General features: G+C 35.7%; 1 protein-coding gene across 1 annotated transcript in view; it reads left to right on the plus strand.

Moving 5' to 3' along the window:
* The window catches only part of LOC121413741 (ATP-dependent RNA helicase DDX18-like), a 33,803-nt gene that overhangs the window by 13,603 nt on the left and 7,339 nt on the right, over positions 1–12,861 (plus strand). The window contains exons 2-12 of the mRNA XM_041606667.1: positions 3,346–3,423; positions 3,996–4,109; positions 4,445–4,549; positions 5,708–5,827; positions 6,108–6,258; positions 6,991–7,091; positions 8,478–8,677; positions 9,089–9,203; positions 9,671–9,810; positions 10,837–10,998; positions 12,488–12,640. Of these exons, the coding sequence (XP_041462601.1) occupies positions 3,346–3,423; positions 3,996–4,109; positions 4,445–4,549; positions 5,708–5,827; positions 6,108–6,258; positions 6,991–7,091; positions 8,478–8,677; positions 9,089–9,203; positions 9,671–9,810; positions 10,837–10,998; positions 12,488–12,640 (1,439 nt within the window). The remainder of the gene's footprint in view (positions 1–3,345; positions 3,424–3,995; positions 4,110–4,444; positions 4,550–5,707; positions 5,828–6,107; positions 6,259–6,990; positions 7,092–8,477; positions 8,678–9,088; positions 9,204–9,670; positions 9,811–10,836; positions 10,999–12,487; positions 12,641–12,861) is intronic.

Consider the following 12,861-nt stretch of genomic DNA (forward strand, 5'->3'; position numbering starts at 1 on the left):
AGATTATAATTACTTTTTTTCATATCACATGTATTTTGCGTGTAATCTCTATGGGACATGACCTTTTCTCAAAACTAGATTCGACATTCCTCTATTTCGTGAGCCATATCTCCATTGTTTCTTGTCAGTTTTCTTTAAGCTTTTAGTATGTTGTAGCTGAGATTCTAAGCTTTCGCAAGTGTGCCCTTCATTTTTTGATCAGATGCCGGGATCATGCCCGTATTTCACTTGCAAAATTGGACTTGTAATTCTCAAAATTGCTTACGTGTATTCTCTATGGGGAATATCGTGGCTTTGACTGCTTTCTAAAGGGCGCGGGTTCGAGTCCTGCGGTGAACAAGATGATTTTTTTTTTCTTTTTTTTTTCTTTTCTTTTTTTTTTCTTTTTGCCACTTCTTACATGATCCTTTATGATAATTAAAAGGTATAAATGTTTAAATTTAGCAAGATAAAACAGATTATAATTGATTTTTTTCATATCACATGTGTTTTGCGTGTAATCTCTATGGGACATGACTTTTTCTCAAAACTAGATTCGACATTCCTCTATTTCGTGAGCCATATCCAGAGCTGCCAAGTAGTACGATTTTTCCGTATTTCATACGGAAATCAATTTAAAATACGGCAGTACTCTTTTTCATGATAAAATACGGGAAAAATCAAATTAGAGAAAAAAGGTATTCCGTGTGTTGCTGCCCTCTACGTTCAATGAGTTATGCTTTCATCAAGGCTTTCCGATTAGAATTTTCGATATCCTGGCGAATCAATGCGGGTGACAAGTTCCGAGCGCACGCACGTAGTTTACAAGCGCAAAGCAGCGGCTCAAATCGCGAAATTTTGCGACTGGTAAATACGTCTGTAAGGATGATGACAACTTACGTTGACCGACGGAAGGATCGAAGATGACGATGTTTCGATCATGATTTGAAACGAATTAGCCGTAACTGCGGTCTAAGGTACGATATTTCTGAATTTCATACATTTTTCCGTAAATATGGATGCAATTTCTTTTTCATAATGTGATATTTTATGATTTTATGTGCAAAAAACGATCAGAAAAAACAGGTTTCCGTCGAATGTTAGATCTAACGTTACTGCTAATACGTTGTCTGTACGTACGGGCCTCCAAATTTTTCAGTCTATGTATTGGTGAGTCAGCCAACGCAGTTCAGCGGAACAACCAAAATCTAGACTGAAGCTTTCGGTCTCGTGTGCGACGGTGTGTGGCGCAAAATAATGTAAGAAGTGATCGAACTTTGCCATTATGCATGCATATTTATCTCATGGTAATAATACGGATTTTTTGTTCAAAATTCTGATTTGGGGGGATAAGAATACTGAAAATGCAAAATACAACTTGGCAGCTCTGCATATCTCCATTGTTTCTTGTCAGTGTTCCCTGAGCTTTTAGTATGCTGTAGCTGAGATTCTTAGCTTTCACACCTGTGCCTTCATTTTTCGATTTGATGCCGAGATCATGCCCGTTTATCGCTTGCAAAATTGGATTTGTAATTCTCAAATTTGCTTACGTGTAAAGTCTATAGGAAATATGCTAGCTCAATCGGTTAGGCGTCAGACTTGCATCTCATTCAATCATGCGGGCAGGGGTTCGAGTCCGCGGGTGAACATGATTTTTTTTTTTACTATCTTGCGCACGATCAATTATAACAATTCTAATAATTAATAGCTTAAATATTGCAAAATAAAACAGGTTATAATTACTTTTTTTCGTAATATATCTAATCATATCCGTCCATCCGCTATCTGTTATAAATCTATCTATATTTCTATCTATCTATCCATCTGTCTGTCTATCTATCTACCTACATGACATAAATGTCTATCTCTCTATTTAATATATATCTACCTGTTTGAATATGTCTCTCTCTCTCACTCTATCTATCTATCCATATATATGTCAATATGTCTATCTACCTACTTTGTATATGTATCTGTCTATCTCTCTCTCTGTCTAATATAATATACCTATCGGTTTAGATATATATATTTATCTATCTTTCTATATATCCATCCATCTATCTGCCTGTCTATCTATCGTTCTATATGTTTGTCTGTCTGGCTATCTATCTATCTATTTCTCTTATATATATCTATTTGAATATGTCTATCTTTCTATATCAATCTATCTGTCTCTTTACCTACCTATCTATCTGTCTATCTATCTATATGTCTGTCTATCTATGTTTTATTAATATAACCACCTATCATTTATCTCTCTATCCATCACTTGATCCATCCATCGCGCCATCCATCTATATATATAATCATGATCTATCTTCTATATATCTGTTTGAATATGTATGTCTGACGATTGTCATCACCACATTAATAATCACATTTGGCAATGGTCAAAATTTATTCTTTGGATGTCTACGATCAAGATTATCAATCATATCTAAATGATTCATTTCATACATTAGCCGACACTGAATGACAAATCATGACAGACCACCTAATTCGTCCGCATGACGAATTAAATTCTAGTTTCTTTTGTATTTCCTTCCCTCGTTTCTTCCTTTCCATCTTTTTTTGTCTTTCTGTCCATTTATTTGACCTTTTCAATCTTCTTAAAAATCCTTGACTTTTTATGTCCTTCCTGCTTTCTTTCTCTATCTCCCTCCTTAATTGTTTTTTATTTTCTTTTCCTTTATTTTCTCTTTTCATACATATGGGACAGCTGCTCGCTTTTGACGTCAGAAATCCAAAACTCTAATAACGTTTTTTTAACCTTCAATGGATTTTCATCAAACATTTCTCAGATTTAAATTTTTTTTATGCAGTTTTTACAACAAAATTTTCTTCAGGGTGAACTTCCCCTTTAATGACATCAAAGCTTGGAATGATATCCATGGGTTACTTGATATTTATGTGGTCAGATTTTGATGTGGTGTGCGTAGTATGCTTAAGAATTTCTCTATAGAGTTACTATCCTGCACCAGTTTTCTTTTCTTATTCCCTTCTTGTTTATAAAAATAGCAGTAAGATTCACATGAACCTCATTAGAGTGAGGTGAGTGTGAATACAAAAACAATAAGTTTGATAGAAGAAAAGACATTTATGCATTAGTTACAGTATTTCCAGACTTATGGACTGCTTGTAGCAAAACCCTGATGTCCTGACTGTCTAATCCAATAATATTGAGCTGGCTACCCCCCCCCCCCCCCACTAGTTGTACCTATAGCTGCATCTGTTTTGAGGGGGTTTTGTGTGTTGTTTGTGTTGTATCTGCCATAGATATTTTACAAAGTAAATTAGTTTTGTTCTTGATTTTACAATTTTTTTTTTTACAAAATTAATTTCATTTTCTTCCTTCCCATTTTACAGATTCCCAGCAATCTCACGCAGTGACTTCGACCAATAGTGCAAGGAAGAAGAAGAAGATCAAGCAGAAATCACTTTCAGGTGATCATTTAGCATCTAATAAAAACGTGTATAATTGAACACCATCAACATAACAATGTTGACAGCCATATTGTTCCCCGATGCTTGCTTTTATCAACCCATATAGGACATTTTTCACTTTTCCCCTCATTTTTGTTTCACATACAAAGTACAAACATATTTAACCAAAGCCAGTGGAGTAATAAATATTTAATAGGTTTGAGTTATTGAATGGCACATTTTTCTGCAGGAATGCTAAAGAGCCAAAAATATTAGCATTGTTTATTATACACTGTATGTTGTACTGTATACTTGATGTTGTGACAGAGCCGAGTAGCAGGAAATAGCATAAAACAGGTCAATTCAGATAGTTATCCAAAGAAATCTGATACATACCATAAGTAGATGTTCAAACAAAAATTACCTCTTTCCCATTTGCACTTTTGTAGTTAATAAATGGGGGTGTTTAGAATGTATTATATGTGTTGCTTGGTATGTGAAAATGTATTCAGGCAGTGGCAAAAGGGCTTTTTTTTCTGAATGTGCCATAACTAATTTTATCATTTTTTATCATGTTTCAATTCTTTTATTAGCTGAAGAGGAAACACTTTCAATTTCAATGGATGCTAAGACCAATGTAATATCTACACCTGGAAACAAGAAGAAGAAAAAGAAGCAGAAGCAGCAACAGGTAGCAGACATTTCAGGTAATTATGAGTAGAATTTACTTCATTAGCAACGGTCATGATGATGATGAGGACTGTATTGGTACTGATAGTGATGATGATCATGATCACGATGATGATGGTGATGATGATGATGATGATGATGCTGATGATGATGATGATGATGATGATGATGATGATGGTGATAAAAATAATGAATGTGATGATACTTCCTATTATAATGATACCTTGTTTTTATGTTGCATCTTTATAAAAGGTCTTTTAAAAATAACTTCCGGAATATCATTTTATTAAGAAAAATCTCAATTTACTTTAGAATTGACAAATTTTGTCCCTTCGTTGCATTCTTTTTCTAGATAATGAATCTTCACCTGTGGAAGAAGCTGCACCTTCCCAAGAAAGCAAGAAATCTAAGAAGAAGAAAATGAAAAGGAAAGCTGAGAATAATGATCAGTCTCCGGGTGAGTTGATATAAATATTTTGTTTTATAGTTTGATTTACATGTATGACGTCAAAATTTCCCTACGACGGCTATACGACGAGTCTAAAACGGCTGTTTTAACATTTTTTTTAGTTATTATTATTAGATACATTTAGGTGGTTTGAATAAGAATGAATAAAATGGCTGTTTTCGACTTGCCCTCCGGGTGCCGTAGGGGAAATGTGACTGCATTATTCATTACTGATGATTTTATTGAAGGCCAACTACAATTTTGCTACATTTAAGGCCTCAAAATCAAGTGAATTCGGTATCTTGTTATTAGCTAGTTGGTAGGAAGAAATGGGCAAAACTGAGATACTTTGAAGGTCTTTGGGGGTTTTTTTGTATTCGGTGCTTGCAAGCACATCCTAGCCTTTGGCTAGTGAGATGATTTTCATATTATCTTCAAAAAGTTCAGGAATTGTTGATTGTCTACTTTTTAAAAAGTTATAAATGAATGCCAGTTGTGGTTGCGACTTCAAAATAAATTCATACAGAATCCAATAAAATGGCCATCCAAGTGTCTGTATGTATGAATTAAAAAAAATTGTGCCAAAGAATTCTGGAAGAAATCGTGTAATTGCTGGGATATAAACAAAATAAACACGACATTTCACCAAATTGTTGGGTCTCTTACAAAGCAATGATAATACACTGTCCCACATTTTTTCATCTGTGTTGGTTATCTTCAGTGTGATTGTTTTTCAGCTTAGACTTCATGATTTCACTGAGTTCAGTTTATGTAACTTTACCAGGGTCTTACAAAGAGTCCCGATTGATCTGATCAATCGCAACTTTGGACGGCCAGCAATGTCAACATGTATTATGCATGCTTTTTCAAAATATTTTCTAGCTATGATGTATATTCATGCATTTTTTGTGCTTCTCTTTGTTTGCAAAGGACATTGTGCAAATTTCCTGTAGAAAAATTTATGACACTGATGGATTTCCATAGAGTTACGATCGATTGGATCAATCGTAACTCTTTGTAAGACAGTCCCCAGGTCTAGATCTAGGGTTATATGGTGACAAGTTGTTTTTACAGACTTAATCATGAAATCAGTGTTTACTGCAACTGCTTATATTTTTTTTTGTTAACTCATCCCTTAAAAAACAACAATGTTCTCTGTTGACCCAGATACAAAGATACCTCGAACTGAAGAACCAGAGGATGAAGACGCAGGGAACGAGAAAGAGAACGAAGAACAAGGTGAAGGTGAAGATAAAGAAGAAGCCAGTCAAGAGGAAGAAGCTGACAGTGAGTGTATCATTAAAACAGAACTGATTCTAGATAAGGAGGAACTTATGAGCTACTTAAAAGTTGAATGTATTCCTCACATAGATTGAAACGTCCTGTTCATAGATGAGCTGTAATCATTTTCATACTTGCTAACATAGCGTATATATCACCTGATATTATAAGAATATTAAGAAGCAAACATGTTGATATAATGGTATGTTTTATTCAACCTTTAGAATGTATAACCTTATATAACCTTATGCATGCATAATAATAATAACCTTCATATCTCTCTCAGTGATAGATACGGAAGAGATTTTATCAGACACCAGCTTTTCCTCGCTGACGGATAAAGTATCTGATCTGACGTTGAAGGGCGTGGCCGATATGGGATTTACTCATATGACGGAAATCCAACACAAGGCTATACCACACATGCTGGAGGGCAAGTGAGTATGAGTCAAATTTTAGTTTGAGAATATAATGATAATGGTTACACTTACAATTGTGGAATTTATTTTGATTTTTTGGGTTTAAAATTAATTGTCTACAGACCATTTGTTCCAAATAGATGGAAGATAAATTTATATATTGCTGATGGAATACATGATTAATAAAAGGAAGATAATTATGGTGATGATGACGGTGATGGTCATGATCATCATGGTACTGATGATGATAAGGATGATAGAAATGGCGTTGAATGCTAACGATGATTATGATGATGATGATGATGATGCTGATGGTGATTATGATGATGATGATGATGATGATGCTGATGGTGATTATGATGATGATGGTGATTATGATGATGATGATGATGATGCTGATGGTGATTGTGATGATGATGATAATGATGATGATGATGAGGATGACGTTGATGTTGATGATGATGATTATGATGATGATGGTGATGATGATGATGATGATGGTGATGATGATGTTGATGATGATGATGGTGGTGATGATGATGGTAATTGTATTGGTACTGATAGTGATGATGCTGAAAATCATCATGATGGTAATTATGATGATATGATGACCATAATGATGACTATGATGACAATGATGTTGATCATGTTGATGATCTTGATGACAGTAGTCATGACTGATGATAATGATGCAATGATACATGCTTGTACTTTTTTTCTGATTTCACCAATTCCTCCACATATCATCAGAGACATTCTGGCTGCTGCGAAGACGGGAAGCGGAAAGACGTTGGCCTTCCTCATCCCTGCGGTAGAACTAATGTACAAACTCAAGTTCATGCCAAGAAATGGTGAGTTACTGTACATGTCGTTGGTGTTCTTTTCCCATTTAAATTTCTTATTTTGATAAAAGCATGTAAAATCCTCAATTCGATTTTCCCTTTGGTAATAGCTGATCAAAACAGCTAGATGCAATCATTTTTGTTATGCATGGGAATTTTTAAATCTATGTATGTTTTGTTAGTTTGAGAAATGCATAAAAAATATTTTGAACTGTTCCAAAGTATAGTATAAGAATTATCTGAGGCAGGATTTGTTATCAGGGTTCCCACAGTCATGGAAAATCCTGGAAAATTTGTGGTCATGGAAAGTCAGGGAAAAGTCGAGAGAATTTGAGAAATTTGTGAAAAGTCATGGAATTGCATTTACCTCTTGGCTATGGCAGCTTTCCTGTTTGCCGTGTCTCGCAACTCTCCTACTCTGTGATCATACTCTGCTATTATTATTGGTGTTCATGATTTCCAACTTTCCCAGTTATGTGACATCCCAAATTCTACATAACTCCTGGGACGTCATGGGGTGTCTTGGAAAGCAGCAATTTAGTCATGGATAAGTCATGGAATTCTGTTTTCAAATTTCTGTGGGAACCCTGGTTATGCTTATCCTTATTTAAAGGTCAAGTCCACCTCAGAAAAATGTTTATTTGAATCAATAGATAGAAATCAGACAAGCATAACACTGAAAATTTCATCAAAATCCGATGTAGAATAAGAAAGTTATGACATTTTAAAGTTTTGCTTCATTACACAAAACAGTTATATGCACATCTCGGTCAGTATGCAAATAAGGGAACTGATGACATCACTCACTATTTCTTTTGTATTTTATTATATGAAACATGAAATATTTTGATTTTCTCATCATTGTCATGTGAAATGAAGTTTCATTCCTCCCTGAACACGTGGAATTCCATTATTTTAACATTTTGTGGTTCAGGCAAGGAGGTCCTATTCGTCAAATTCGTAAAAATTGAAATATTGTATAATTCAAACAATAAAAAACAAAAGAGTGAGTGAGTGACATCATCGACTCTCTCATTTGGATGTAACTGGCTCGTTCATATAACAATTTTGTTAGAAATAAGCGAAACAAAATGTCATAACTCTCTTATTTTACATCCGATTTTGATAAAATTTTCAGCATTGTGCTTGTCTGATTTTTCTCTAATGATTCAAATAAAAAAATTCTGAGGTGGACTTGACCTTTTTTAAAAAGTAGCTTAATCATTACTCTTACTGCCAGCTAATCTTAAACCAGTGCTTGAGCTACATCAAATTTAAACACTAATGATTACCACAGATGCCATTATGGATACTGTTCTCAAAGACATCTCCTTTCTGTTGAGTATTGACTGTCATACACATTTCCTCCCTTACCCTTGCGGTGATCTGATACAGGTACTGGAGTACTGATCATCTCACCAACCCGCGAGCTCTCTATGCAGACCTATGGTGTCCTCAAAGAGCTGTTGGAGCACCACTACCACACGTTTGGACTGATCATGGGTGGGACTGACCGTACCACGGAGGCCAAGAAATTGGCCAAAGGAATCAACATCATGGTGGCCACACCGGGCAGACTGCTTGACCATATGCAGGTAAGGCTCAAGTATTTGGACAACCATTTGAACCAAAGTGGGATATTTCCAATATATTTCAAATACATGTATATGGTGCCTACTATATCAGTTATATTGTCTTTTCCACCAATTGTTGGCTTTTCATATCAAATTTATCAATATAAAGTATTTACCTATATAGATTGTATGTATACTTTGTTTCTTACATTGTAAACAAATTTTTAGCACTTTATCTGTTTCTTTCATAGCATTGATAGATCATAATTTCTGCAAACATGTATTTGAGGGCGAACCCCTTTCTTTACATTTGCTAAATAAATATAGAGATTTCATACTAGCATTTTCTGATGTCAATATTTTACCTTTTTTTCTGTTTACAAGATTGACATCCATAATCATCATGTATACTTTCACACTGTCTACTTTCAGAACACACCACAGTTCATGTACAAGAATCTCCAGTGCCTGATCATTGATGAAGCTGATAGAATCCTAGAGGTTGGCTTTGAAGAAGAAATGAAACAGATCATCAGACTACTCCCCAGTAAGTCCTCTCTCCTACATGCTTTAGTTATAGATATACAGAGATGCCAGTCATTTGGTTTTTGTCTGACTTTAGGCCTTGACATCTTCACATGTGTTCAAGGGAGAAACTGATGGCACCAATGGCACATTTTGAGCTTTCTCAGACTTCATATTGTACAGCATATATTGTTGTTTGTTTTTTGCATGCCAACTTCTTTACAGGTCAAGTGAGTAAAATTGAAGGGCATCCCTAGGGCAGGAAGACATTGTTTACAAAGGGATATTTGTGTCTTTGAACTATTTCTCTATTTCTGGGAATAACTTTTTGTTGCATGTTTAAATAATGATATAATGTGTGTGTTTTACTATAACACAAAAGAGACCAACGGTCATTTTTGTTGCCAATGCTATTATCGCTCTTCGTTTTAGGGTGGTACTTAGAATGAATGCATTTAACATTTTATTAAAAATATTTGATTACTCCAGAGAGAAGACAAACAGCGCTCTTCTCAGCCACCCAGACCCGCAAGACCGAGGATCTAGCGAGGATATCACTCAAAAAGGAGCCAGTGTATGTAGGAGTAGATGATCACAAGGAATCAGCTACAGTCGATGGCTTGGAACAGGTAGGGGAAGGTCAAACGTCAAAGATGAAAGTATTAGGCATGGCTGTTGCGACAACCCCTTGTATGTCGGTGATATTTAGTTCGACTGACCAGGGACCTATTGCATAAAAGTTACCATGGTACGGTATCTTTGCCATGTTATGGTAACTTGCATGGAATCCTGGATATTTGTCTCGCCCACCAGAGGTGAAGGCGAGACTTAAGGATCTAAATGTCGTCCGTCCGTCACAAATTTAATGACACATGACAGCCGGAGGTCACATGGTAAGGTCAAAGGTCATTTTCAGGTCAACGTTAAAGTTTACATGCAAGACTCTCTTATGACACCTAACTTCGCAACTGTAAGTCACTTTTCAACAAAATTTGGATGGTAGATGTACTTAGGCGACCTGCATGTTTTGCTGCAGTGGAAGGTCACATGGTAAGATCAAAGGTTATTTTCAGGTCAACATTAAAGTTTACGTGCAAGGCTCTTATGACAGTTCTGTTACGTGCCCTCGCAAATCACAATATTTCTGGTTATTTTCATAAGTGGGCGAGACACAAAATCGCTTTTTCCTTGTGATTGGCTGTTGATCAGTATTACCATGGTCATTCAACTAAGTTCAAGTTCAACTTTATTCAGTTTCAATTTTAAAAAATGTTTTTCAACCCAAGTGAGGGGAATGGGTACCCGGCAGGATAAATTCCTTGCATGCACTGAGCGACGGTGATGGTAGCTTGAGCTAAAGCCGGGTTGATAAAAGCAAGCGCTTTGTTACCTCGGGCAAAAAGCGCTACTAGTGTATGAATCCAGCTAGTATTATTTTGATTATAATAAAAAATCATTTGGGTGCAATACCCAGCTTTGAATATACACAATCTCGAATGCACAGCTAGTCAGTTTAATCGAGGACGATAGTTTGCTTCTTGTACAATTTGGTGGCCACTTAAAACAATTTTTCACTGTAGAAAGAAGGCCACTAAGACATCTTTAACTGTATATAATTGATGTACGGTTCTTTATATGTTGATACTGACTACTAGGGCTACGTGGTGTGTCCGTCAGAGAAGCGTTTCCTCCTGCTCTTCACATTCCTTAAGAAGAATCGGAACAAGAAGGTGATGGTGTTCTTCTCTTCCTGTATGTCTGTCAAATACCACAGTGAGCTACTCAACTACATAGATCTACCGGTCAACTCTATACATGTAAGTCTTGCTGTGATCAGGCCCGTCTTACAAAGAATTGAGGTTGATCTGATTAACCACAACTATGGAAAGCCAGCAATGTCAACATCTGAAATGCATGTTTGTTCAAAATATTTTCCAGAAAATTATGTATATTCGTGCATTCATTGTTTCCTTGACAATTCAGTGTGCTCATCTTTGTTCACAAAGTAAATTGTGCACATTTTCTATGGAAAACATTTTGACATTTATGGATTTCCATGTAGTCGAGATTGATCAGATCAATTGTAACTCTTTGCTCTTTGTAAGGCGGCCCCTACAGTGTAGATTGCACTGGCTCCCTCCTGATCTTTTTTATGTTCTATCCATAAGCTACAGGCTGGTGACTGTTACGATGAGAGGAAAAAAAAGCAAGAGTGGGTTTGAAGAAGACCAGAGATTGAAGATGATAGGTTTATTAGAAGTAAGGCTATCTTTGGTATGTGTTGACATACATGTAAGTGTAATTCCATTGAAGATTCAGCATTTTTGTACCTCCAACCCTTGCCCATTTTCCTCCATTCTTCTTATACTTCATATACTGCTCAAGCCATTATGATTTCAGGACATTGCAACTTTTCATTTGAACAAGAAAACAGATTTCATAAAGATCCCATATATAAAGGGGTCTGATCCCCACATGTTATGGAATTTCCCATTTGATATCAACATCATTTCTTTGTAGTACTGGGCGATATTTCAATATGCACAAAATTATGCAACATTGAATCTTCGATAATGGTTATATAATTATGTTGAGATATAGTGATAACACAAAATGGCCAGAATATTGTCGATTATGAAAAGTTAATAATTATTTATTGCCCACAAATGCTTCTCTGTATTGCTTTAAACCAACTCAGAACATCATAAATCGGTACCCAAATGCCCACTTCTCTTGGACACCCACTGATGAAAGCCTTGCTTCCATTACCCCCTTCCCTGCCATCATGTAATGCAGCTCAGAATGAATGTATAAAGAATTTTCAGACTCGGCAATATTTTGCTGGCAATAATCACACCTTTTATATATATGAAATGTAAACTCAAGATGTAGGCCTACTTATGTGAATTTACACTTTATCTGTTCATATAGTTAAAAATGCATAATTTGTACATTTTTGTAATACCATATGTTAGTACAGTGAACTCATTTTAAAATCAGAACAACTTACGTTAAACCATGGGATAGCATATCCCCTCATTCCCCTTCTCATCACTCCAAGTATGAAGTTTGTTATGAATTGAATCAATGCATTTGATATGTAAATAATTATTATCTCTTGTTTATGTTTCTTTATGTATACATATACTGTATTCAATTTATTTTGTCCTGTATTATATTCATTTAGAACTGATAACCTGGGCCCTTTATTGTAATTGATTCCCTTTTTTTATGAATAAAAGGTGATTTATATTAAAAAAAAACATTTGACACCAACCAACTGTAATTCTTTGTTGATTGATCCAGGGTAAGCAGAAACAGAGTAAACGCACCCAGACCTTCTTCAGGTTCTGCAATGCCCAGACAGGCATCCTCCTGTGTACAGACGTTGCCGCCAGAGGTCTGGACATCCCCGCCGTTGATTGGATCGTTCAGTATGACCCGTCAGATGACCCAAAGGTCAGTGTTGTCTTGATGTCTTTTGTTGAAGTGCAATCAGGGGCTGGTGACACATAGTTAAAAGGGGAAGCAAATTGACCAAGACTATGTGTGGTCTCTCATTGACTTGTGTTATAAACAGCTAGTCATAGAATATGTACTGGAGATAACTATAAACAACTAATACAGTGGATAGATTAGCCCATGTTTTATTTGTGTGTAGAAACTAAAATGTTTTTGAG

This window comes from Lytechinus variegatus, chromosome 4 (assembly GCF_018143015.1).
Source record: "Lytechinus variegatus isolate NC3 chromosome 4, Lvar_3.0, whole genome shotgun sequence".
In the NCBI taxonomy this organism is placed as follows: domain Eukaryota; kingdom Metazoa; phylum Echinodermata; class Echinoidea; order Temnopleuroida; family Toxopneustidae; genus Lytechinus; species Lytechinus variegatus.